Source organism: Trachypithecus francoisi, unplaced genomic scaffold (genome assembly GCF_009764315.1).
Source record: "Trachypithecus francoisi isolate TF-2019V2 unplaced genomic scaffold, Tfra_2.0 Lachesis_group7, whole genome shotgun sequence".
Classification (NCBI taxonomy): Eukaryota; Metazoa; Chordata; class Mammalia; order Primates; family Cercopithecidae; genus Trachypithecus; species Trachypithecus francoisi.
In genome coordinates, this window is record NW_022681472.1 from 6356181 (window position 1) to 6381624 (window position 25444).

The 25444-nt window shown below is 39.6% G+C and overlaps 1 protein-coding gene across 3 annotated transcripts in view; it reads right to left on the bottom strand.

The window, feature by feature from the left end:
* The window catches only part of PXDNL (peroxidasin like), a 409080-nt gene that overhangs the window by 39652 nt on the left and 343984 nt on the right, over window positions 1–25444 (bottom strand). For 2 of the 3 annotated variants that reach the window (XM_033203626.1, XM_033203627.1), the window contains one exon: window positions 22663–22871. In XM_033203626.1, coding sequence (XP_033059517.1) covers window positions 22663–22871 — 209 coding nt within the window. Of the gene's footprint in view, window positions 1–8529; window positions 8594–22662; window positions 22872–25444 lie in introns of all 3 variants that reach the window. The other variant, XM_033203628.1, reaches the window with a different exon arrangement.

Sequence of the window (25444 nt, forward strand, 5' to 3'; positions counted from 1 at the left end):
CATACATGTCATGTCAGCCTTCTCCAGGAAGCCTTTCTCAACTGCCAAGAGCAAGTCAGATGTAAACTCATTATACTCTGTCAACACTCTCTGGATACATTGGGTCTCACTCCTCTCATTCTCTGAGAAGAGCAGAAGAGAAGGACCTTGTCCTACCTACCAGTTAATCCTCAGCACCTGCTTGTGGCACGTGCCGAGTAAATGCTTTAATAAAATTAGAAAATTCTCAAGACAGCAGGTTGCTTTAGGAATGTGTCTGAATATTGCAGTTTATTGGAGTGGATTGACAGTCCATGGTGAATAAACAAGGTCAAGTTTGGGAGACTGAGCTATAGTAGCTCAGGCAATCATGTGTCTTTCCATGAATTGATCAAAACTATGCACCTATGGAACACTAGTATCCCAATGCTGCACTCCATAGTCAAAATTGATTTTTTAAATTGGCAAAAATATATCTGATTTTCATTTTCAACACTTTCAACACCTCTTATCTGCTTGCAAAAAGGGAAAAAGTACAAATAACTGACAGCAAACTTACAAAACTGACAATAAATTTGGGGGACGCTTTGAGAATGAGTGCATTCATATTGCATATGAAACATCTCCGTTGTCTGGGGTACATGCCCTGGTTCTTTATCTGGTACCGAGAAAAAGTTCAGGACACGGACACACACGAGGAGTCGGTTCAGAGGCATAAAGTTTAATAGACCAAAAAGAAGAGAAAGAGAAAAAGCTTCCTCATGCTGGGAAAGCTGGTTGCCCAAGAGAGGGTCTCTGGTTTGGGACCGAACACAAACAATTTTGTACAGAGGCTTGAGGAAGCAGTGATTGATTTACATAGGGTCCAGGGGATTGGTCTGACCAGGTATGTCATTTATATAGCCTAGGATAAGACTAGTCCTCCCACCCCAGGAAAAGACCAGCCCTCCCACCCTAGTCTTTTATTGTGCAAATGCAACTTCTTCTTTTTTGAGAGGGAGTTTCACGCTTGTCGCCCAGGCTACAGTGCAATAGTGCAATCTCAGCTAACTGCAACCTCCGCCTCCCCGGGTCAAGTGATTCTCCGTCCCCAGCCTCTGGAGTAGCTGGAATTACAGGCGTGCACTACCCAGCTAATTTTTGTATTATTAGTAGAGACACGGTTTCACTATGTTGACCAAGCTGGTCTCGAACTCCTGACCTCAGCTGATCCGCCCACTTCGGCCTCCCAAAATGCTGGGATTACATGCCTGAGCCACCGCACCTGGTCGCAAATGCAGCTTCTAGCTGGCGGCCACTATGACACCCGCACATGTGGTGACAAGCGAAAGGGAGCGGGAACCGCCATGTTGGATGGACTTGGCTCTTAGCAGCATGTATTTACATACACATATCTATGCTTGCAGCCTGACCTTTAAGACTGCTTTTTGTTGGAGAAGAAATGATTTGGGGCTGCTTTTCATTAAAGGAAAATTCCACGGAGAACTTTTACTCTCGCTAACTTCCCAAAATAATTTCTTAATAATTCATATGTTAATAGCAAAATGGCTTCTAATTCTCATAAAAGAACTGAGTATATTAATACATCATATCCTTAGATGATGTTTCACCTTAATTAGAATTAACACTGAACTATTCCCACAATTGTTTTGAAGTGAGAGGGTTCCAGTAGCAACCTATTAATATTTCTTCATACTCTTACTGGTATTTCACTTTCTTATTACAATTGTTTTAGGAATCTATCACAGTGTAACAGGTTACTACAAACGCAATGGCTTAAAATGATACAAACGCATTTTTATGGATTGCTGCGTATTCCCTCAAAATTCGTATGTTGAAATTCTGGCAAACCACGAAAAGTAGGGTGAGGGGCATGGAACGCATTCTCCCACACAGCCTCAGTTGCAACCAGCCCTGCCAGCACTTGATCTCAGACTTCCTGCCTCTGGAATGAGGAGACAAGTTTTGCTGTCCCGTTTGTGGTGCTTTGTTACAGAATCCCAAGCAAACTACCACACGCAGCACATCACACCTTCCGTGGCCAGAATTCAGGACTCCAGGCACAGGTTAGCAGGTCCTTTGCTCAGTCTCATGAGGCTCCAGTCAAGAGGTTAGTGGGGCTACATTCTCATCTCATCTGGGGCAGAATCTGTGTTGGCAGAACTCACTTCCTCCTGGTTGTGTTACTGAAGGCCACCTGGAGGCCACCCACAGTTCCCTTCCATGAGGCCCTCTCCATAAGAAATAAAAATCAGAAAATGTTATCTCCACAACAAAGTGGTTTGCTTTCTCACAATCAGCAGGGGAATCTTTCTCCTTCCATCTACTAAGACAGAGTCTAATACGAGGTAGCTTCATCATGGGAGGGACACCTCATCACCTTTGCTGTAAGCAGGTCACAGGTTCTGCTCTCACTAAAGAAAAGGGATGACATGAAGGTGTGACTCCTCAGGGTTACATTAGTGTGTGGTCATCTCAACAACTATCCACTGCACACTGCACTCAACTTGCTCTCATGAATCAGGGAGATAGTTCCCACCATTAAAAAATTTACTGTAGTATGGAGATCTTGTAAGAAGCTAAAAAAAGAACTACCATTTGATCTAGCAATCACACTACTGGGTATTTACCCAAAGGAAAAGAAATCATTATTTCAAAAAGGCATCTGCACTCATATGTTTATCACAGCTCTACTCAAAAGAAGAAAAATATGAGATCAACCTAAAAGTCCATCGATGGATTAAAAAAGGTGGTATATATACACCATGGATGATGTGGTTTGGCTCTGTGTCCCCATTCAAATCTCATTTCGAATTGTTAAGTCTCACATGTCCAAGGAGGCATGTGATGGGAGGTGATTGGACCATGGGGGCGGTTCCCCCATGCTGTTCTCATGATACTGAGGGGGTTCTCATGAGATCTGATGGTTTAAAAGTGAGACACTTCCCCTTCACTCTCCCTTTCTCCTGCCACCTTCTGAAGAAGGTGCCTTCTTCTCCTTTGCCTTCCACCATGATAGTGAGTTTCCTGAGGTCTCCCCAGCCATGCGAAACTGTCAGTCAAAAACCCTCATTTATTTGTAAATTACCCAATCTCAGGTAGTACATCTATAACAGTGTGAAAATGAACTAATACAATGGAATAATATTCAGTCATAAAAAGAGTGAAATCATGTCTTTTGCAGCAACGTGGATGGAATTGGAGGCCATTATCCTAAGTGAAATAACTCAGAAACATAAAAGCAAGTAGCACATGTTCTCACTTATGAGTGGGAGCTAACAATGGGTACACATGGATGGACAGAGTGGAATAACATGCTGGAGACTCTGAAAGGTAGGAGAGTGGGAGGGGAGTGAGGGTCGAAGGTTGCCTATTGAGTACAATGGTACAAAGAAGTATACAACTAAAAAGAATTCCTATGTCTCAGGACTCTAAGAAAGAAAATGGTGACAAACTTCTTCTAATTTTCAATTTTGTTTTTCTCTCTTTATCATTATTGGAAAAAGTATGTTATTATGTTATTGTGTATGTTACTATGTATTATATATATTATACCTATATAATACATATTAGATATTAGATGAATATATAATTTCTTATAGTTATTACTTCTGCTTCCTTTATTTTTTAAGCCAGCTATTAGATTTATTCATCACTTCCGCTTATATCTTCATTCAGGCTTTCTCAGAACATTCATATTTATTTAGCTGTCTTTTCTCTACCATCTTTAGCTGTGTGTTTTGTTAATTTATTTTTATTATTTCATTTTTAATAAAACTACAAGTTTGTTTCTGTATTTACCTCTGTTACCCATAAATTTTGATAATAATGATGTCATTAATATTTTTAGATATTCAACTTAAATTTTGTTGCCTTATTGATAAAATATTTATTTGGTCTAATGACTAAAAAATTCTAAGTAGCTATTTTCTTTTAAACTTGATTATTTTAGATTAGTTGCATTGTGGTAAAACATAATGAAGTCTGCTTTCTGGAATTTTAGTGTTTCTAGTGACCTAGCATATAATCAATATTTGAGAATCCTTATGAATATTTGAAGATAAAGTTAATTTTAGCTTATAGGGACAAAGTTAAATACATCTTTCACAAATTGATCTCATTAATAATATTCAAACACAATTCTATTAAGCTGTGCTGAATGGATGTAAGCTATTTCAAAATTGAGATTTAAAAAACTTCTTTTTTCAGTTAATGCTTTTCTTACATTCAACTGTGTACTGTTATTGCCACTCCTGTTTCTGTGTGCCTGACTTAACTTTGATGTATGCTTTCATATTTGACCATTCTCAATATTTTGCTTACGTATGGCCCTTGTTAATGGTATAGAGTTAAAATCTGCTTTTTAGATACATAAAGCAGTCTTTGACTTCCAGTAATTCTCTTAAGGCACTGAAATTTCAGGCACATTTGGGTCTTACGAGGATTTTAAGAATTTTGTTCTTCAATGTTTCCTTTAGACTGCACATTGTTGGTTTTCCCTAGTGATCTGCAGAGCATATATCCTGTTTACCAAATATTTTGCATTTATGGGAACATATTTGAAACTAAATTTCATTAATTATCAATGTCATACTTTAGCAATATTAAGAATTACAAACATAATAACGTAATGAGGATTTGCAAATTTTCTAATTTTTATCATTTATCTTCATGCTTATGCTAAGTCAATTTTACCAGTAGAATTTTGACTTACTTGATTATGGCACAAACAAATGGACAATTACAAAATTTGCTGAAATAAGTAGATTGGTAACAAGGACTTGTGAACGTTGTTTAATTACACCTGCAATGCCTAAAGTATTATGCGAACACTCTTGATCCTATTGATTAGCTGATATGAAAAATTAGCTTAAATTGATGTTAAAATGTCAAGATTCTTGCATTTGTAATTCATTAGCATAAGATTCTACAAAGGAGGGTCATCAGCTACAAGACAGTTCTCATATTTACTAAAAGGCACGTTTCTAATGGGAAAATACTAAGAGGAACATATCTGATGGAAAAATACCAAGAGGCCCTACTTATGTGATGATAAAATAAACTTCTAGTATTAAGAAACCATTTTCTTAAGCAACTTGGTAAAGCCCTGCTAATGAATTGCCTAATCCTGGTACAGAAAAATTTTTCTTTCTTCTGTGATATAATAGATTGTAAATAAATGCAAAATGCTGTATTTGGAAGATAACTTATTCTTAGAACTTATGGGCCGGGCGCGGTGGCTCACGCCTGTAATCCCAGCACTTTGGGAGGCCGAGGCGGGTGGATCACGAGGTCAGGAGATCGAGACCATCCTGGCTAACACAGTGAAACCCCGTCTCTACTAAAAATATAAAAAAAACTAGCCGGGCGAGGTGGCGGGCGCCTGTAGTCCCAGCTACTCGGGAGGCTGAGGCAGGAGAATGGCGTAAACCCGGAAGGCGGAGCTTGCAGTGAGCTGAGATCTGGCCACTGCACTCCAGTCCGGGCGACAGAGCGAGACTCCGCCTCAAAAAAAAAAAAAAAAGAACTTATGAGAGGGTTATTTTCAAGGGAATGCTTTGTACTCTATGTAAAGTCAACATCATCAGTAGAGTTTGATTAATATTGTATATCACTGAACACTCATCCTGTTTTGTATCATTTCAGGGCTACTTATTTGCCCCTTTTCCAACTGTAATGTTCTCACCTTGATTTCAACAAGTTTTGCATGTAAGATATTAGGTACTAACAGACCCAAGGAGAGTGGGAGATGTCCTTATGGTGTTCTATTAAAAACAGCAAAAACTTTCAAAGACAAACCTGAGATCACTGTTGCAATGTAATTGCTTCATGAAAGCTTTATAGGAGTTGTTGAAATCTTACTTCTTTAGTAATACTTAGAAGGCATTGTATAAGTTAAGCATGAAACAACCACAGTGTCATGAAATATGATGGTAATAAAATTAGTCTCTTATGAAAGAAATTAAAGTTTAATTAGTTTACAAACATAAGCACAATTTATTTGAAAGAAAGTCATGAGCAAACCTAAATATATTTACATTTGTACATAAAATATACTGTATTTACAATTACTTGATGCTTTAAAGACAGAACTTAATGTGAAGTATGCAGCTGGAAATTACAAGACCAGATGGTTCAATAAATCCCAGTAGAAAATATACATCTGTTGACTCTTCGTGAAATTGTTTTATTTGAAGGAAGTTTTATTTAATCGAGTGGCATGGAGTCTTAGTACATCACTTATCTTGTCTTAGGAAATATCCCACCCGCCTTAGATGTAAGTTTTTAATTTCTAAAATAAATGAGGGTAAATCATTTTCTATTCCATGTTGAAGAGAATGCTTTCTATTTTATGCAAAGTCAGTTTTGTCAGTAGAGTTTTGACTGATTTATGACACAAGCAAATGTGTCAATTGCAGAGTTTGCTGAAATTAGTAGATTTTAAATAAGAACTTGAGAATATTATTTAATTGCATGTGTAATGCCTACAGTATTATGCAAAGACTCTTGATCTATTGATTAACTGATACTGAAAATTAGTCTAATTTGATGTTAAAATGTCAAGATTGTTGCATTTTCAATTTTTTAGCACAGGTTTCTAAAAAAGAAGGTCACCCAGCTAAAGAAGAGTTCCTATGTTTACTACTAGTGAAAGAGATTTGGAGAAAATCATAGAAGGTATAACAAAAGGAAAACTAGCGATGAGGTGACATGGTGGGGTGAGGAAAACAAATGGACTTGGCAATGGGGAGTCTGAGCTCTATCCCTAGGTCTGCTAATAAATAACTGAGGGCAAATTACTTAAACCTTTCCAACTTTTGCTTCCTAATCTTAAGATGAAGTGTTGGGTTTTTAATTTTGTTTCTTAGTCAAATAATCTCTTAGGTCACCTCCAGCTTCAAAAATCTATAACTGGCTGGGCACGGTGGCCCACGCCTGTAATCCCAGCACTTTGAGAGGCCGAGGTGGGCGAATCATCTGAGGCCGGGAGCTTGAGATCAGCTTGGCCAACATGGTGAAACCCTGTCTCTACTAAAAATACAAAAATTAACTGGGTGTGGTGGCGGGTGCTTGTAATCCCAGCTAGTCAGGAGGCTGAGGCAGGAGAATCGCTTGAACCCGGGAGGCGGAGGTTGCAGTGAGCCTAGACTGCGCCATTGCCCTCCAGCCTGGGTGATAAGAGTGAAACTCCATCTCAAAAAAAGAATAAAATTTAAAAAAAAAAGAAAATTTGTACCTAAGATAGCTCAGGAAAGAAAAGAACCTAGGAATATAATGTGAAACATTCTATAAAGTATGTTAAGTGATATAAAATATTAAATCTCAAAGAAAATATGAAAATTTTTGCTTTATCTTTTATGCCGGTAAAATAAGATTCTTGGCTTTATCATTATATTCATTCATTTATCAATCTTGGTTACTGTGATCTTTTGATAACTATAAATTTAGCATTTGTCTCATGAGGTTTCCCTTTTCCCTTTTCCTTAAAAGCAAATCAAATCAAACAACATTTTGAATACTTGCTGCTTATAATTTCACCAGCTACGGATCTGTCGGAGCTCTCTTGGTTCCTCATCTTTTCTTAATATTTTCAGTGGGCACTTATTGTTTCCTAGGCCTTACCTACAGCACTGAATTATTATGTTTCTGCTGGCTAAAAGAACAATAACTCCAATGAAGCAGCTGATTCATCTGATAATTATCCCCAAAACCACCCTACTGTTTATATAAGCTCTGAGTCAACTTCTAAGTTGTTTTGCCATAATTTGGACACTGTCAGTGGAATAGCATTTTCTCATGTACCTAGAAAAATAAAAAACCCTCCTCATGTACAACAAGCAACATAATCTTTCGCCAGAATATCCCATTATTTGAAGCAGAATATAGTCTCATTATCCTTACCAGTATTAATCCTTCCAGAGTGCTGTATTAATGAACTAAGTTATAAGTGTACTGGTTTTCTCCTACATATCTTGTACCAAAGACATCCATTCACCTGAGGCAAGAGTATACACAGAAGCAGCACAGAATTCCTGGCTTGCCGCTGCCATGTTTCTACATTCTCTGGTACTACTGATAGCAGTTCCTGTGCAAACACAGCATTCCGGGAATGACTTCCAGTAAAATGCTGGGTGGCCAATGATAAATGATTCTACAGAGAATATCAAGAAGTGGTTCCTGAAGGAGGTCATCTGAGCAGATAGTATCTGATGTGGCTTCTTCGGATGCATTTGCACATATTTTTTCACACATATTTAGATGCAACTTGCTCATATTGACAAAACCGGAGTCAGTATACACACACAATGGAGAGTATAAATCTATGTATCAAAATAACGTGGGCAGAGAAATTAACTCACAAGGTAAAAGCAAAAAGTTGGCAACCCCAGAGTGGAACAAATAGGATGCCTAGGGAAGAAAAAATCCCTGACTTTTATGGAGATTAACCACATGATTTTTATTTTTTCCTCATGGAGGGCTTGTAGGTTTATTTTTGAGTAGGAAAGACATATGTCAGATTGGACAATTCTGTCAATATCCACAACATACCTTTAAAGCTATGCTTACTTCTGGGGATCACACTTTAATAAAGACCTTGATGAATTATAATGTTCTGAAAGAAAAACAGATTAGCAAAATCAGAATAATGAAGCAACTCTAAATCATGCAGCATGAAGAAACTAGGGAGTTTAGGGTGAATGGTGTCTGTTTAGTGCAAAAGAAAAAAGTCATTATAGAAAAGAAAGTCATCTTCGAAGGAAAAGTGTAATGTCATACCAAAGGAGAATTAGAATTATCCCACGTTTCTCCACAAGGTGAAAAAGGCCAAACGGAAACCTGTTATGATAAGTTTCATCTTAGTATAAGATTAATAATGAAACCTAATGAATTATTTTTAAATGACATAGATTGCTCAGACGATGTGGGCTCAGAGCCTATGGGATTTCATCTTCTCTCTTCCCAGGCTAAAAGACAGGAGGGGGCCAGATGAAACAGTAAACAGGTAGTACCAGTTTTGCTTTTTACTTACGATAATCCTGAGGATCCTTCTAAGAGCTTTTTCGTCTTCAAAGAAATCAGTATTTTAGAACTGAATTCTAGGTCACCCCTTAGCTTCCGATCAAAACTGGTTTACTCAGACCTTGTGTCGGCACATTCCTCGCTCCCACAATAGTGTGAAAAAAATGATTAAACAGGATCTTCTGTGACCTTGAACAACCAGATATGCTGGATAATGCTGGCAGACAGGAAAGCTCACATGCCTGTGCTGTCCCCAAAGAGCTCAGGCCTTGGTCAGCATGCACCTCCACCAAAGACAAGAGGAAGAATCTCCCCTGGCCCTTACATGAGGCCCTCATCACAGGATGCTCATTGCAGCATGCGGACACTGAGCTCACAGGGATTCGGGAGCATGGTGCCCTGAAGATGAGCACCCCAAAGATGGGTCTTCTTCCCCTCCCCCACAACCCCAGGGGACAGGCCTCCCCTGGGCAGGTGGCATAGGAACATAGAGGCCACAGTGTGCTTGAGAGGAGAGGGAAGCCCTGGGGAAGAATGCAGCACACAATCCTCCTGAAGGCCACAGCCCTGGGGGAGCCACGCCCAGCCCTCCCCAACTGAGAACTCAGAGCAGCTCTCCTCTGAAAGGACTTCATGTTCAGATTTCTGAGGTTGCTCCGAGAGCTTCTGCCCTCAGAGCATGCAGCGTGTCTCCACTTCTCAGAAGGCCAAGAATGAACTGAATAAGTGGGTTGTCTTCCTGCTCTAGCCTAGGGGAGGCTGATGTCATAGCCCAGCCCAGTGAACCTGTCTCCTTCTGCTAGGTTTCTGCCATGGAGATAACCTTGACAACTTGAGCCAAGATAAAAAAGTCACTGTCCATGAAAGGGTCCTGAACAGTCATCAGAGAGAGGAGCCACTTTCTCAGTGAAAACATGACCTAAGGGACGGAGATGACAAAAGAACATCTGTTTAAAATAGTAACAATAATAAATATTAATAATACAAGTAGTTAGGCATTTCTGATGCTGCAAATGATGCCCTAAAACTTAAACAGATGATGTTGGAACTAAGAAGTTAAATAGATAAATTTAAAAGGAGATTGATCTCTGTTGAGACTGATTGGTGAATTTGATATAAGTGATCATGTGCAAAAAATGTGTCAGAGCATTTAGCAAAAACATAAAAGAGAGTAATATGAAGGAAAAGAAAAGAGACTTGGGGGGTAGACCTAATGCTCAAATAAAGAATGTTTCAGAAGGAAAAAAAAATATTTGGAGGATACATACAGATACACAGTAATTAAGGAAATATATGCTATAAATTTCCCCTTGTTGAAGAAATATGAAAATCTGTGAATTGAAATTGTTCCCTAAGTTTGACACTGAATTGATAAGGAAAGTTACATCTAAGCATATTCTGCTCTAATTCTGAACAAAAGATCTTACAGAATCCCATTAAAAAAGAATTAGAGACACCTATTTAAGCAAGGGAAAAAGTCCAGATTGGCACCTATCACACCTATCCTTCCAATTGCAATATAAGATGCCAGAAATCAGGGAAGGAACACTGGCAAAGAGTAGGAAAGATCACAGTCCAGGAATCCTGTGCAAGTAAGATGTTCTTCACTGTTCAGCAGGAAAAAGATACTTGAGCATAAAATAATTATTTGCAGAATACTTTACACAAGTACTCAATTTGAAAGCTTTACTTGATAGGCCACTTAAGGAAAAGAGGAAAGAAAAAAAAAAGCAATGAGTAGTAAAGGCAAGCATTTTCCACCTATATATGCACACACCTACACATGTGTACTCTTACTCTTGTGTATCCTGAATATGTATATATCTATACAGGAATGTACACAACCTTTCATGTATATACTTTTGTGTACACATATAAACATACCCATACATGTTTACAAATATACATGTGCACACTAATGCATGTACACACATCTACATATACACACTCATACATGCTTATACATACAATACCTATTCATGCACATGACTATACATGTACATATGCATACTTAAATATGCATATATCATACATACACATAGCTATACATGCCTATGCTATACATGCTTATGCAAATACATGTATATATGTACACAACTACACATGCACACACCCATATGTATACACACTCATGCATGCACACACCTATCCATGTACAGTTATATACACACATACATACACATGTTGTTAAGTTTAGCCCAAAGCTACCTCCTTACATATTTTAAGTTCAGCCTAAAGGTTTTTCCAGACATAGTGAACTGTAACCTAACTGGATGTGTAAACAGACTGTAGTTTACACTTGTGTCAATCACTAAGTTTTGGCCAATCAAAGGCAGCCAACTGTTCAAACTGTGTTCAATAATGCAAACGCTGGTCTGGAACCAATCTGGCTGTTTCTGTACCTCACTTCTGTTTTCTGTACATCAGTTCTCTTTTTCTGTCCATAAATCTTCCACCACATGACTGTGCTGGAGTCTCTGAGCCTACTCTGGCTCAGGAGTCTTCCTAATTAACAGATGGTGTCAGAAGTGGGACCTGAAGTAGCACTTCCCCTGATGCCCAGGAGTAACAAGTGATCAAGTGAGGTCCCTGCCAGGCCCACTGTGGTCCCTGCTCTCTCACAACAGCTGGGGATCCTGGTAAATTCTCTCTCAGATTCCAAAGCTCCACAGATTTGTTTTTAGCTCTCTGAGTTTGTTTGAGCAAATTTTTTATCTGAACTGGGTTCAGAAAACACAACAGAAACTGGACTGATGCAGAATCACATTGAATCTGATATTAACTTGCTTGGATCCAGTAGAGGCCTCTTATGTCTGACAGAAACTGATAATAAATGGAAATATTGCAGGAGGTGTAAATTTCAGCTTTTGGAAATTCACAAAGATTTTTGTGTTCTACTGCTTCCTAGCACTTTTATTTTTTTGTGTGCTTAGGTAGGAAAAAAAATCATTAACTAAGTTGATCAAGGAGATCTGATAGCCAAAGCCAAGATGTAAGCTAAAAAGGAGATCCTTAGTTTCTAAAGAACTGAATAATCCACCTTCCAGCTATGCCTACATTTTCATGTATAAATATCAACTCTGGAAGCAGCAAACCCTTATAGAAGTGGTAAAATCTAACTAAAGGTAATTTAAAATTAGAATGGAATGTTCCAAATGAATAACACCACACTTTAAGCAGTGAATCTGAAAATGAGAATTCCTGGCTAGGTGCGGTGGCTCACGCCTATAATCTCAGCACTTTGGGAGGCCAAGGCAGGCAGATCACTTAAGGTCAGGAGTTCGAGACCAGCCTGGCCTATATGGTGAAACCCCCATCTCTGCTAAAAATACAAAAATTAGACAGATGTGACAGTGGGCACCTGTAGTCCCAGCTACTTGGAAGGCTGAGACAGGAGAATTACTTGAACCCCAGGATCTTGCCACTGCACTCCAGCCTGGGCAACACAGTGAGATTCCATCTCAAAAAAAAAAAAAAAAAAGAAAAGAAAAAGAAAAGGAGAATTCTTGAATTAGTCTCATTTAGGGACACCTATTGATAGGCAGAAGCTTCTAAAAAGATTTTATTATTTTTACTATTTTTTAAAAGACTTTTTGTATATGGAAAATAAAAAGTTTAAGAGACTAATTGATAAGAAAATATCTATTAACCTTTTGGTTTAGTTATTATTCTTCCCCAAAGGCAAAAAGAAAGCTATCCCAAAGTGTTTACAAAAGATAAGACCTTCAGTAAAGTAGACTGTCTTCTTTCTCACAGCTATCCATGCTAAATCCAGTCATGGAAAATGCTTTCTTTGCCCTATTCCTTAATGGGCTCCATGCTGAACTCAGTAATTTCAGCTAAGAAACAGTAGCTAAGCTAGAAAGAACACCCATGGAACTAAAATATGCCTTTCTGGAATTTAACTGGCTATCTTTAAACCTTTTTGTAAAAGAAATCTACATTTATAAAGGAAATCTGCATCTTTAAGGATATCTGCCTGTGTACATTAGAAATTCTTGCCATTGTTTTCAATTTACATGACAAGTCAAACATTTTTTAAAGTGCTTTTCGTACTATCTTGTCTTAACTGAACTTTTACTTTCACTATTTTTTCCTTGGTTTGAGTTGATGATACAATATTTAGGCGTAAAGTCTTAGCTCTGTGCTGTCGAAATACAGATTTTCTTGTTTGGCTTGGGAGTTGGCCCTTTAGAAGTACAGATTTGGAGTTGCCTGGCTGGAGGTTGCTTAGGGCAATGAAGCATGTGATTGAAAAAGGGATAGTCTAAAGAGAGAAAGTAAAAATTATTTATAAGCTAGCTTTATGAAAGCCAGAAGATCTGTTTCTGTCTGTATTCATATGTCTACTATATATGTTAAGTGTATGTGATAAGATTTGGTAAATAAAATTTGTTTTTAAATTGTTGGCAAAATATGAATGGTTTCAAAATTGTCAATTAAATATAAGTAGGTACTTGTTTGATTTGACTGTGAGCTTATGGTTTGGTTTTGAGAGTCTGGATTCGGTGATCTGGACATATGGCCATGGTGAAGCCTGAGGATAAGTTCTCAGTTCCTAGAACAGCACCCACAAGCCAGGATCAAGCCAAACATGGCCCATTCTTCCCTGGCCCAGTTTTGCCTCCTGGCTTCTCTGGAAGGGGTTGTATCCTCCAGTCATCCTCCTCACAGCTGTTTTCTGGCCTGACTTCTGCATCAGGCATGGAAATTCAGGACTTAGACTGGCAGTCCCCTTCATAGTCCTCCTGGGTGCCACGTGGCTAAATGGCATATGGGGGAAGACATTAGGGAAGGTACCTGGGGGAAGACAGTGAAAGTACTGTAGTAGGATAAGTCACAGACAAAATCCCTCAGACACCAAGTTAAAGAAGAAAGGGCTTTTTTCTGCTGGGAGCTTCAGCAAGACTCACGTCTCAGAAACAGAGCTCTCCGAGTGAGCAATTCCTATCTCTCTTAAGGGCTTATAACTCTAGGGGTCTGCGTGAGAGGGTTGTGATCAATTGAGCAAGCAGGGGGGTATGTGACTGGGGGCTGCATGCACCAGTAATTAGAATGGAACAGGAAAGGGATTTTCACAATGCTTTTCCATACAATGTCTGTAATTTATAGATAACATAGCCAATTAGGTCAGGGGTCGATCTTTAACTACCAGGCCCAGGGTGTGGCGCCAGACTGTCTACCTGTGGATTTCATTTCTGCCTTTTAGTTTTTGCTTCTTCTTTCTATGGAGGCAGAAATTGGGCAGAAGATAATATGAGGGGTGGTCTCCTCCTTTAGTACCTAGGGGAAGACATTTTCAGTGCATGTTTTCCGATTGTATGAAAGCTTTCCCATGCACAAGGGCTGAGGTTATAACAGTAGCTAAAAGATTATTCCTGGAGAAATAGCCAGAGATAGGATACTTATTTCACTGGACAAGTTATAAAACAGTTAAGCAAGGTATTATAGATACTATAGTACTGGGCAAAGCTAACTGAATTGACTGAATTGTTTTGGTCAAAGGTATTGTAGATTAATGACAATCAGACCCACTTCCGGTGTAAAACATAAGTTGACACCTTTATTATACCATTGAAAGGCCTATCCCCCTAATAATATAGTCTCATATACCTTCTACTAATAAACTCTAACATAACTAAATGCTGCAAAGCCTTAATGCACTATGTCAAGGTGTATTTTCACAAGGTAAAGAAAGCTTTATATGGTGATCTGACTGAGGACAATCAATCCCTTCACAATCTAGAACCTGAAGACTGAATCTTCTGAGAACAACATCAGCGTTGGCCTTTGCCATCACATTGTAGCAAAACTTTGAGACCTTGAACCTTGGGTTCATGACCTCACAATTCAGAAGGTCCCCTCCACACTCTTACAAATGTATTCCCACTGGAAACTTTAAGGTAAAGCTAACCAGGAAAAATTCTCCCCAGAAGAAGATGACACCATTAATATGGGTAGCTTTTTCACCAGATCGAGAATCAAGACTTATCTGCTATCATAAGACTCTTATCTTTCTATTTTTTTCATTGCTTATACTTCTATGAACAACAAAAGTGAAAAAGGAGACTGTTGTGTGGACTCATGGGGTATACTTTAATTTTGTGAAAAATATTGAAGCCAGCCTTATACATAGACAACTTTGTGCTTTGATAGATGGAAGATGAAGGGCCAGTGTAAGTGAGAAATGTTCATGGTACATTTGTTGTCTCATAATCAGTCAGAAACAGAACATTGATACCCTCCTCTTAACCTACATCATAGGTTAAAGAGAACATTGCTGCCACAGGTTATGGAGAAAATTAATAGGAAGCCTTCACTCTTCCAAATGGGCATCTTTTGTTAGGTTTCTTTTTCCATGGTTTGGAGTAAATGAAGCAATGATTAGAAATTTATCCCTCATGATAGGCTCTTATAGCAGATAATACTGTAAATGCTATGCTATACAATATACTTTTTTTTTTCTTTATTTTATTTTAGAGATGAAATCTTGCTTTGTAGCCCAGGCTGGAGTGCAGTGGCACGATCTCGGCTCACTGAAACCTCTGCCTCCTGGGTTCAAACAATTCTCTTGCCTCAGCCTCCCGAATAGCTGGGATTACAGGCACCCACCACCACACTCAGTTAATTTTTGTATTTTTAGTAGAGATGGGGTTTTACTGTGTTGGCCAGCCTTTCCTGGAACTCCTGGCCTCAAGTGATCTGCCCGCCTTGGCCTCCCAAAGTGCTGGGATTACAGGATTGAGCCACTGTGCCCAGCCGGTTATACAACAGACTTTAAATGCTCCTGTGAAAGTTGTGCTAAATAATAAAATTGCTCTAGATTACTTAATGGTAAACAGAGAAGTGTCTTGCGGTTTTTGGCACTTCTTGTTACCCATGAAGAAATACATCACATCAGATATTATAGAGATTCAGTTGTAAGGAATTAATGAGCAGGCTCCTTGGTTAAAGTGAGTAGATTCTTTACCTAGCACATTCTTTGACCTATTTGATTTTATTTGGTTGGTTTGGTTTACGGGACCCCAGGTAAGGAGCATATTCCAAGCTCTTGGTATTATCCTCCTGATAATCATAACAGCAGTCTCCCTGCTGCATTGTATTCTCTCAAAAATTTTAAACGTTTGCATGAAACCATCTGTAGAATGTCAAATGGCCTTTCTTCAACTGGAATGACAAAAACCCAAAGAAACATGTGACCATGAGAACATCGTAGCCTATGAATGATATGCTGAGACAGAAAACCCAAAATGATGGTAACTGAGAGTGGTGATAAAGCCCTAAGTATTGGTCACACACTCACCTATGTAAGAACCTTACCAAAAAGGGAGAGGAGGCTTTAAACAAAATTATGGGTGGTCATTGTTTTGGACTGAGCTCCTGCACTAGGCCCCAACAAACCAGACAAAAACAAAATGGAGGCACTTATGCTAAATGCAACATAACCAAACTGAAACTTTAAGGAAGGAGATAGGTCCTAAAATGATCATTTCCCCCCCCCATAAACAGCAGATTCCAACAAAAGAAGGTTGCCCCTACTCTAACCCTCATGCACACACAAAATTACTTGACGTTTAGGATGATGATAGAGTGACATTAATTCCTGAAGTTTTGGTCTATCTCCCAAAGTTGAGAGGATGACCAGAAGAAATTGCTAAATTAAGTTTAGCCCAAAGCTGCCTCCTTACAAATTTTAAGTTTGGCCTAAAGATGTCTGGGCATAGTGAACCTGACTGGAAGTGCAAACAGACTGTAATCAACTCTTGTGCCAGGTGAGCCTCATAATCAGTTGGCCAATCAAAGGCAGCCAACTGTTCAAATTGGGTTCAAATAAGGCAAAACCCGAACTGTGACCAATTTGGCTGTTCCTGAACCTCACTTCTGTTTTCCATACATCGTTTCTCTTTTTCTATCCATAAAACTTCTTCCACCACGTGGCTGTGCTGGAGTCTCTCTGAGCCTGCTCTGGCTCAGGAGACTGCCCTTTGTCAATTAAAGTCTGTGAAATTCAATTTGTCTGAGGTTTTTAACAATGTACACATCTGTATGTGTACACACCTATACTTGTATACAGACATAGATGAAACATTTTATGTATTTATGTATATAATGCATATGCAAATAATGGGAAAAATAAATAAGGCTAATTTGAAAAGGGAAGCTCTAAATAACAGTAAATGAAGTAACTAAATTAAAGAAAGTCCTCACATTAATGAAGCCCTCTGTACACTAGGACCTGATGGTAGGCAGTGCACAGGGAGGAGCAGCACAGATGAAATGCAGCAGCTACTTTGTTACAGAGAGGACCAAGGGACTGAAAGAAATCTACTTAAGCATAAAAAAATTCAAATAAGCCAGGTGCAGTGGCTTACACCTGTAATCCCAGCACTTTGGGAGGTCAGGAGTTCAAGACCATCCTGGTCAACATGGTGAAACCCTGTCTCTACTAAAAGTACAAAAATTAGCCAGGTGTGGTGGTGGGTGCCTGTAGTCCCAGCTACTGTGGAGGCTGAGGCAGGGGAATCACCTGAATTCGGGAGGTGGAGGTTGCAGTGAGCCGAGATCGCGCCACTGCACTCCAGCCTGGCGACAGAGCAAGACTCCGTCTAAAAAAAAAGAAAAGAAAAGAAAAAAATTCACATAAAAGGAAGCAAGTACGTTGCTGCTGGGTAAATGATGAAACCGTTTCAATTTAGTGATAAGCCTGGGATGTTCACCCTCACCATTGTTAACACATAGCATTTGCAGAGAGCTCATACAGATCGATTAAAGGACAAAGACCATGAACACACAATGCACACAGCCAATCCCCAAAACCAAAAACCATGGAAACAGCTGTTTAAACATACTAACAGAGAAATGAAAATTAAAATGAGCTTGAGATAATTAAGTTTTTACTCACTGCACTATCAAAAAACCGAGGACTATATTACCAATTGCTGGTCGGGAAATAAAGTGGGTATTAATATAATTGTTTGTGGAATCGTCATGTGACAACACTTTTTTTCATTAAAAAGCCTTATATCCTGTACCTCAGCAACTTTACTTTGGGAATTCTATAAGAACCTAGCCTATGGAAATATAAGTCCTGATATGCAAAGTATGACTGTATAAATGTTGGTATATACAATTCTATCCATTAAACACTAAGCAATATTTTAAAAGAATTACTTATATAAGAAATACATAGAATGACTTGAGGAAATTTATAAAAACAATGCACGACAATGAAAGTAGTTAAGGGCAGAAAGGAAAACAAAAACACCACGCTGTTTTAGAATGGTCTCTAGTTTCTGTGAAGAGAAACTAAAATTCATGGGTTAAAAACTGTGGGTAGGGCCAGGTGCAGTGGCTCATGCCTGTAATCTCAGCATTCTGGGAGGCTGAGATGGACGGATCACCTGAGGTTGGGAGTTCGAGACCAGCCTGACCAACACGGAGAAACCTTGTCTCTACTAAAAATACAAGAATTAGCCAGGCCTGACGGTGCATGCCTGTAATCCCAGCTACTCGGGAGGCTAAGGCAGGAGAATTGTTTGAACCCAGGAGGCAGAGGTTGCGGTTAGCTGAGATCACGCCATTGTGCTCTAGGCTGGGCAACAAGAGCAAAACTCCACCTCAAAACAAAACAAAGCAAAACAAAAACAGTGGATAACAAACTTCTTCATTGAACATAATAAATGACATGAAAAATGCAAACCAAATCCTTAACACCCCAACTTTTTCCAGTTTGATTACCCATACAAACCCATAGTCTTACAGCTAAGTGACACAAATCCCAGCTCCATTATTTAGATCTCATGCCTTCTACCTTCAAAGAATAACAAGATATAATGATGTAAATCTTGATTGTATTTATATTATCACTGTTTAAACAGACTCAGACCCCATTTCAATGTGTTTAGGAATTTAGGAGAAGAGTTTCTCCAGGATTTTTAAAAAATGTAGTTAAATTTGGAAGGTGCTGATATCAGTATTAACCAGTAGGCTATTATTCATGGGAAACAAAAAGGAAAAAAAAAATAGCCCTGTTGAAAATAAAATTATTCTATAAAAGCAACATAAAGAGCTGAGGGTTAATTTAATCATACATTTCATTCTAACAAAATGAACCACTAGGACTGCTTGGAGTGGCCCTTTACATCCCAAATGGAGGTCTCTATTTTACTCTAGGATAATGCTAGTTAAAACAACTAAATCCGCTGGGCATGGTGGCTCATGCCTGTAATTACAGCAATTTGGGAGGCTGAGGTGGGCGGATCACTTGAGATCGGGAGTTCAAGACCAGCCTGGCCAACATAGTAAAACCCTGTCTCTACTAAAAATACAAAAATTAGCCAGGCGTAATAGTGTGGGCCTGTAATCCCAGCTACTCGGGAGGCTGAGGCCGGAGAATCACTTAGAACCCAGGAGGCAAAAGTTTCAGTGAGCTGAGATTGCACCACTGCACTCCAGCCTAGGCAACAGAGAGAGACTGTGTCAAAATCAATCAGTCAATCAATCATTTAAGCACCATCGCTTATTTTAATCTGAGAGTGAGATTAGCAAAGGAGAGGGAAGAAATCTATTAATACAACATGAATGAACACACAACAAAGACAAGTGTACTGAGTAGTGACATAGTTTCTAGGTCTTTTAACACACCTTCTCTGTCTGGGAAATTCACAACTTCAGGTCTCAGGGATGGACTCAGTGGAGTCAAACCAGCACTTCTCAACTGCCTTAATTAACTCAAACCATTAAAATGTATAGCCTATCTGAAACTACAGAGCCACAGTCTAGAAACTAGTTTCTCAGAGATCTGAGTGTTTCAGCATGCCCCTAATCTACATAGAGCAATGTTTCTGTTAATTGGTAAGTGTAAGAAGCCCATCCCATAAGAAAGTGGTCCACTTTTGAGCAGTTACTAAACACCCTTTTTTTTTTTTTTTTTTTTTTTTTGAGACGGAGTCTGCTCTGTCGCCCAGGCTGGAGTGCAGTGGCCAGATCTCAGCTCACTGCAAGCTCCGCCTCCCGGGTTTACGCCATTCTCCTGCCTCAGCCTCCCGAGTAGCTAGGACTACAGGCGCCCGCCACCTCGCCCGGCTAGCTTTTTGTATTTTTTTTTTTTTTTTAGTAGAGACGGGGTTTCACCGTGTTAGCCAGGATGGTCTCGATCTCCTGACCTCGTGATCCGCCCGTCTCGGCCTCCCAAAGTGCTGGGATTACAGGCTTGAGCCACCGCGCCCGGCCTAAACACCCTTTTTTAAGCCACTCATTTTAAACTGTCTTTAAATTTTTCTGAAAAATCCAAGCTTGTTAGTCAAAAAGTACACAAAAAAAATGCACGTGTATCCATTTGTAATGGTTCTCATTACAAACATTACATTATGGTTGGAACTACGTAAGATATATTCATATCCTTACGTAATTTTGCTACTGACATGACTTCTGAGCATTTTTATAGTGCCATAAAAAAAAAACAACACTGTATTTTTGTGTCCAATTAAGTAGTAGATGTTTACTACTGGCTTATTCATTTCCAGAGATTTTTTAAAGACACTCACAGAGAAAGAGTATTATTATTCATTGGGACCACAGATCTTGATAAGAACACTGCATAAACTCAAGACCCCAACCCACTCCTGGTCTGTTACATCCTTGCATCGCATTTTCCATAACAAATGTTGCCCACAGCAGACGCATTACCATTTAAATAACCAGAGGAGCCCTCCTCCTCTGAGTCTTCAACGTGGAACAATGGCAATGGAGGGAGGGCAGCAGAGGAACCGCCCTTGGTGGGGGCCTGCTTGCTGTCTCTGTGCCATGCACCTACCCTACAGGTGCTACCAGGTGGTGGTGGGCACAGAGGAAAGAGCCGAGTCCTTCAGGTCAGCTGTGGGACCTTAAAAAATGTATTTAGTTTCCAGGAGCCTTATTTTCCTCATATGTAAACCAGGGATAATAACACCCACCTTGAAAGACTCAGGACAATTATATGAGCTAAGTGTTTCCATGAATCACCTATCACATGGCCAGAGGTAAGAAGAGCTAGAAATGGTATGTGTCAGTATAAGGGGCACCCAGCCCTGGCCTCTACACGAAGCCATTGCTTCCTTGCAGGGCACCACTCTGGTCATCACAGCTCACACCCTGCCATGCCATCTATCTCTCCCTCTGCTCACCAGGCCCTATGTCCCATCCCAGGGACATTGGAGAAGAAGCAAAGGAGTGTTAGTAGTTGCCATTAATATGGTTTGTATACTGTTCCCTGTTCCCCCAACATTCTGAAGAGGGGGGACTATTTCATTATTCCTGGATCTAATCACCAAGAACTTGAGGTAAAGGAAAGAATGCCGCCCTCACCACAGTACCACATTCCTTTTTGCTGTGTCCAATAAAGCACCACCGCAGTGAAAAAGACAACCTTGACTCAGGTGTCATTGAGTCTGGCTCTGTCACCCAGGCTGGAGGCACGATCTGGACTCACCACAACCTCTGCCTCCAGGGTTCAAGTGATTCTCCTGCCTCAGCCTCCCAAGTAGCTGGGATTACAGGTGCCCACCACCACGCCTGGCTAAATTTCATAATTTTAGTGGAGACAGGGTTTTGCTATGTTGGCCAAGCCTGTCCTCAAGCAATCCACCCACCTTGGCTTCCCAAAGTGCTGGGATTACAGGTGTGAGCCATCGCACGCAGCCAGTGTTCTATCACGCTTCTAGCAGTGGCTTTCAATTTCCCCCCCGACCACAAATCTCTAGTACTACTTAGCTACTCAGAATGATCATTTCAGTCCTAGAGAACATCAGAACTCCCAGACCCATGGCCACTACATGGAGCAGGTATGAACCTGTGGTGGCACTTGTGTCGTTGGCATCCAGAGGAGCTCCAAGTATCCTCCCCTGTAACAGACACCTGTGACATCTTACCCGTGAAGACGTCAGCATGTTCTGCTTGACAACCATCAAGTCCTCAGTTCACCTCCAGGTTTCAACAAACAATACATCTTTTCTCTGGCCCTGGCTCTACCACTTACTCATATTTGGACTTTGAGAAAGTCGTCTAATATTTTTGAGCCATACTTTCATCAAAGGAGAAAGAAATCCACATTTCTAAAGGGATATTGTGAGAACAAAACAGATGCTTATAGAAGCACCTTAGGGAAAGTTTGGTTCATAAACACTGATGTTGTAGATACCACTAATTCTGTTGTGTCATTAGGGGAAGTTTTTTCCTGACTCTATCAAAATTTCTTTGTACTTCCAGTGAGCACTACTGCCACATCTTATAAAGAATGAATAGTCTAAGTTAGCCAAGTTACTATCAACTTTCATTTCTCTCGTTAGATGAACACCAAGAAGTAGATATAGTCAGTACCAAGTGATTGGAGTTTGATCTTTGGTGCAGAAATCTGAAATGCAGTAAGAAGGCAGAGGCCAGTTTTGCCAGCAAGTGTCCCCATTCTAACAAGGTTAATGTGGAATGGAAGAGGATGGGCAGGTTGGGAGCCTCTGTTTTTCCTGGTGTCCACCCCTTCATCATCCATCAGATTTCCAAAAGGAAAGTTCTGTGTTGTTGGCTTTTTGTGTATCTTTGTTTAAATCACATCTTTGACACTGAAAACAATTCAAGTGCATGAACATGCACATCAATCCAGATCTCACTCATTGCATTATTACTGACCTGCACAGCAGTCTTGCCACACTCGCAGGTCCACCTTTGGGATCTCGCTGCAGCTCAGGTAATCCTGTGGGTATTCTGCCTTTACAAAGACATCAGCCTGCACTTGCTGAATGCTGTCACCATTGTCACAGAGCACTCGGCCCAGGGACGCCTGCTTCAGCTGAGTGAGTTGTGCCGGGGTAAATACTCCAGGATTTTCATACCAGAACCTGATAGCCAACAAAGAAAGCATTGTCGTGGGTCTGTGGCCTGAGAACTCAGCTGCATGTCAAACAGCCACAATGCACCAAGAAGAGCTCAACATAAAAGACGCATACTGAAAGGATTATGCTTGTTCTCCAACTGAGTATCCTTTTAATTCCCTCCAATATTTACAACATTCTTAAATCCCATGCTTCCAAACTGTCATCACTTTCTACCTCAAGCTTTACGAAAGGATTCAAAGGAAAGTTTTCTAAGGTTTTCTCCCAAAAAAGAAAAGTCTATTATTACATTTTTTAAATTTTCATATATATATTTATGTATTTATTTATTTTGAGATGGAGTCTCACTCACTCTTAGCCCAGGCTGGAGTGCAGTGGCAGGATCTCAGCTCACTGCAACCTCCACCTCCAGTGTTCAAGCAACTCTCCTGCCTCAGCCTCCCGAGTAGCTGGGATTACAGGCTCCCGTCACCATGCCTGGCTAATTTTTATATCGTTAGTAGAGACGGGGATTTGCCATGTTAGCCAGACCAGTCTCAAACTCCTGGCCTCAAGTAATCTGCCCACCTCGGCCTCCCAAAGTGTTGGGATTACAGTCATGAGCCACCACACCTAGCCCTATTGCTACATTTAAATTCTATGAACTAACCTTAGAAATTGTCTGAGCAAGGTAATATTAATATGTTTGCCTACAAAGAGAGTACCACTTTTGATAATTAATATATATTATTTGGTTATATCTATCAATTAACTAGAATAAGCACATTCAATTTTAAATGAAAGGATACGATCAATTTTAAATAAAAGGTTAAAGTCAATATTTGAGTTAATTCAGTAAAGTCAATCCTTGGGTTTAATCATTCAGTAAATATTTGAATACCATATGCCATGCACTTTTTTATACTGGGTATAGAACAGGAAATTAAGATGGTAAGCAAAAGGACTTCTTACCACTCTCTTGATGTTATGGACTGAGCTGTGTCCCCCTAAAATGTATATGTTTAAGTCCTATGCCCCAGTACCTTCGAAGGTGACTCTATTTGGAGATAGGGCCTTTACATAGGTATTTCAGGTAAAAATAGATCATATGGGTGAGCCCTAACCCAGTATGACTGGTGTCCTTATAAGAAAAGGAAATGTGGACATAGATACAGACCAATGACCAAGTGAAGACCCAGAGAGAAGATGCTATCTACAGGCTGGAAGAGACACCCTAGTAGGAATCAACTCTGCTGATGCCTTGATCAGCGTCTAACCTCCAGAATTGTGAGAATAAAAAATTTCTGTTGTTTAAGCTATCCAGGCGGTGTGACTTTGTTACAATAGCCTAGCAAACTAATATATATGGGGAAGACAGCTTATCCCCTAAGCTGAAGCTTTTTCAATTATTTTCAGTCTTTGACTACATGTATTCTTTTTTTTTTTTTTTTTTTTTGAGACGGAGTCTTGCTTTGTCGCCTGGGCTGGAGTGCAGTGGCCGGATCTCAGCTCACTGCAAGCTCCGCCTCCCGGGTTTACGCCATTCTCCTGCCTCAGCCTCCTGAGTAGCTGGGACTACAGGCGCCCGCCACCTCGCCTGGCTAGTTTTTTGTATTTTTAGTAGAGACGGGGATTACATGTATTCTTAAACTATTGCCAATTGAGCATATTAACCCAATTGTGTTGGTAAAGAAATTCAATGTTAAAAATGATTTTAAGGAAATATACTATTAATTGTTACCAATGTGCAATAAAGGGAATTAAGTCCTTTGCTACTTTCTCTATAATTTCTAAGTGGAAGAGATTTGAAAGGAAATTTAAAGAATAATTTTTATTGTAATTTTAATTAAAAACTAAGCTCTGGGCTTTGTTTCAAGTCTTATATATATGATCTCTGCAATACTATAAAAGGTTATCTTGTCAAAGAGATTTACAAGATTCCTAGATCTTACTCAACACTAAGCTTTACTAATGATTCAGAAGATAACATGCCCTGGAACATACTGGATCCCAAGCAATAGAAGAGCACATGTCCACTCAGGAGAGGATGCTTAGGTTTGTGTTTCCTGGTTTTTATTCATGGTTAGTTTTGGAACAGTAAAGAGATTACATGACTAACTTACATTCTCCAGCCTGCTGTTTCCCATTATTTCATGATTAAATTTATTTACAATGAACACTTTAGATAAATCAAGAAATTTTAGAGAAGAGTTCCCTGTTATCTTTCCACTCGTAAATGCCCTCATAATGTAATTTTACAAGGAGATCTGGTCTAGGGTCAGCAGGTCTTCCTCCATGAGAATGAAGGGAGGGAATCTCAACGCTGCTCTCAATTCCTTCCTTCTCAACATCACTGAAGGTTGCAGACATCCTATGGAATAGGTATAATTGTTATTCACACTTTACAGATGAGGAACCTGTTTCCAAGTGATACATGTCCAAAGTTAAACAGCTGTGAGTGGTGAGACTCAGATTCAAGCACAACGTACTCCATCTAGCTGTCAATGTTTTAATCACCCACTTCTATTGCTTTTTGAGAAATTCTGTTTCTTCTCTTCTTACAAAGATTTACAAAAATAAATGCTATCTGATAATATTGG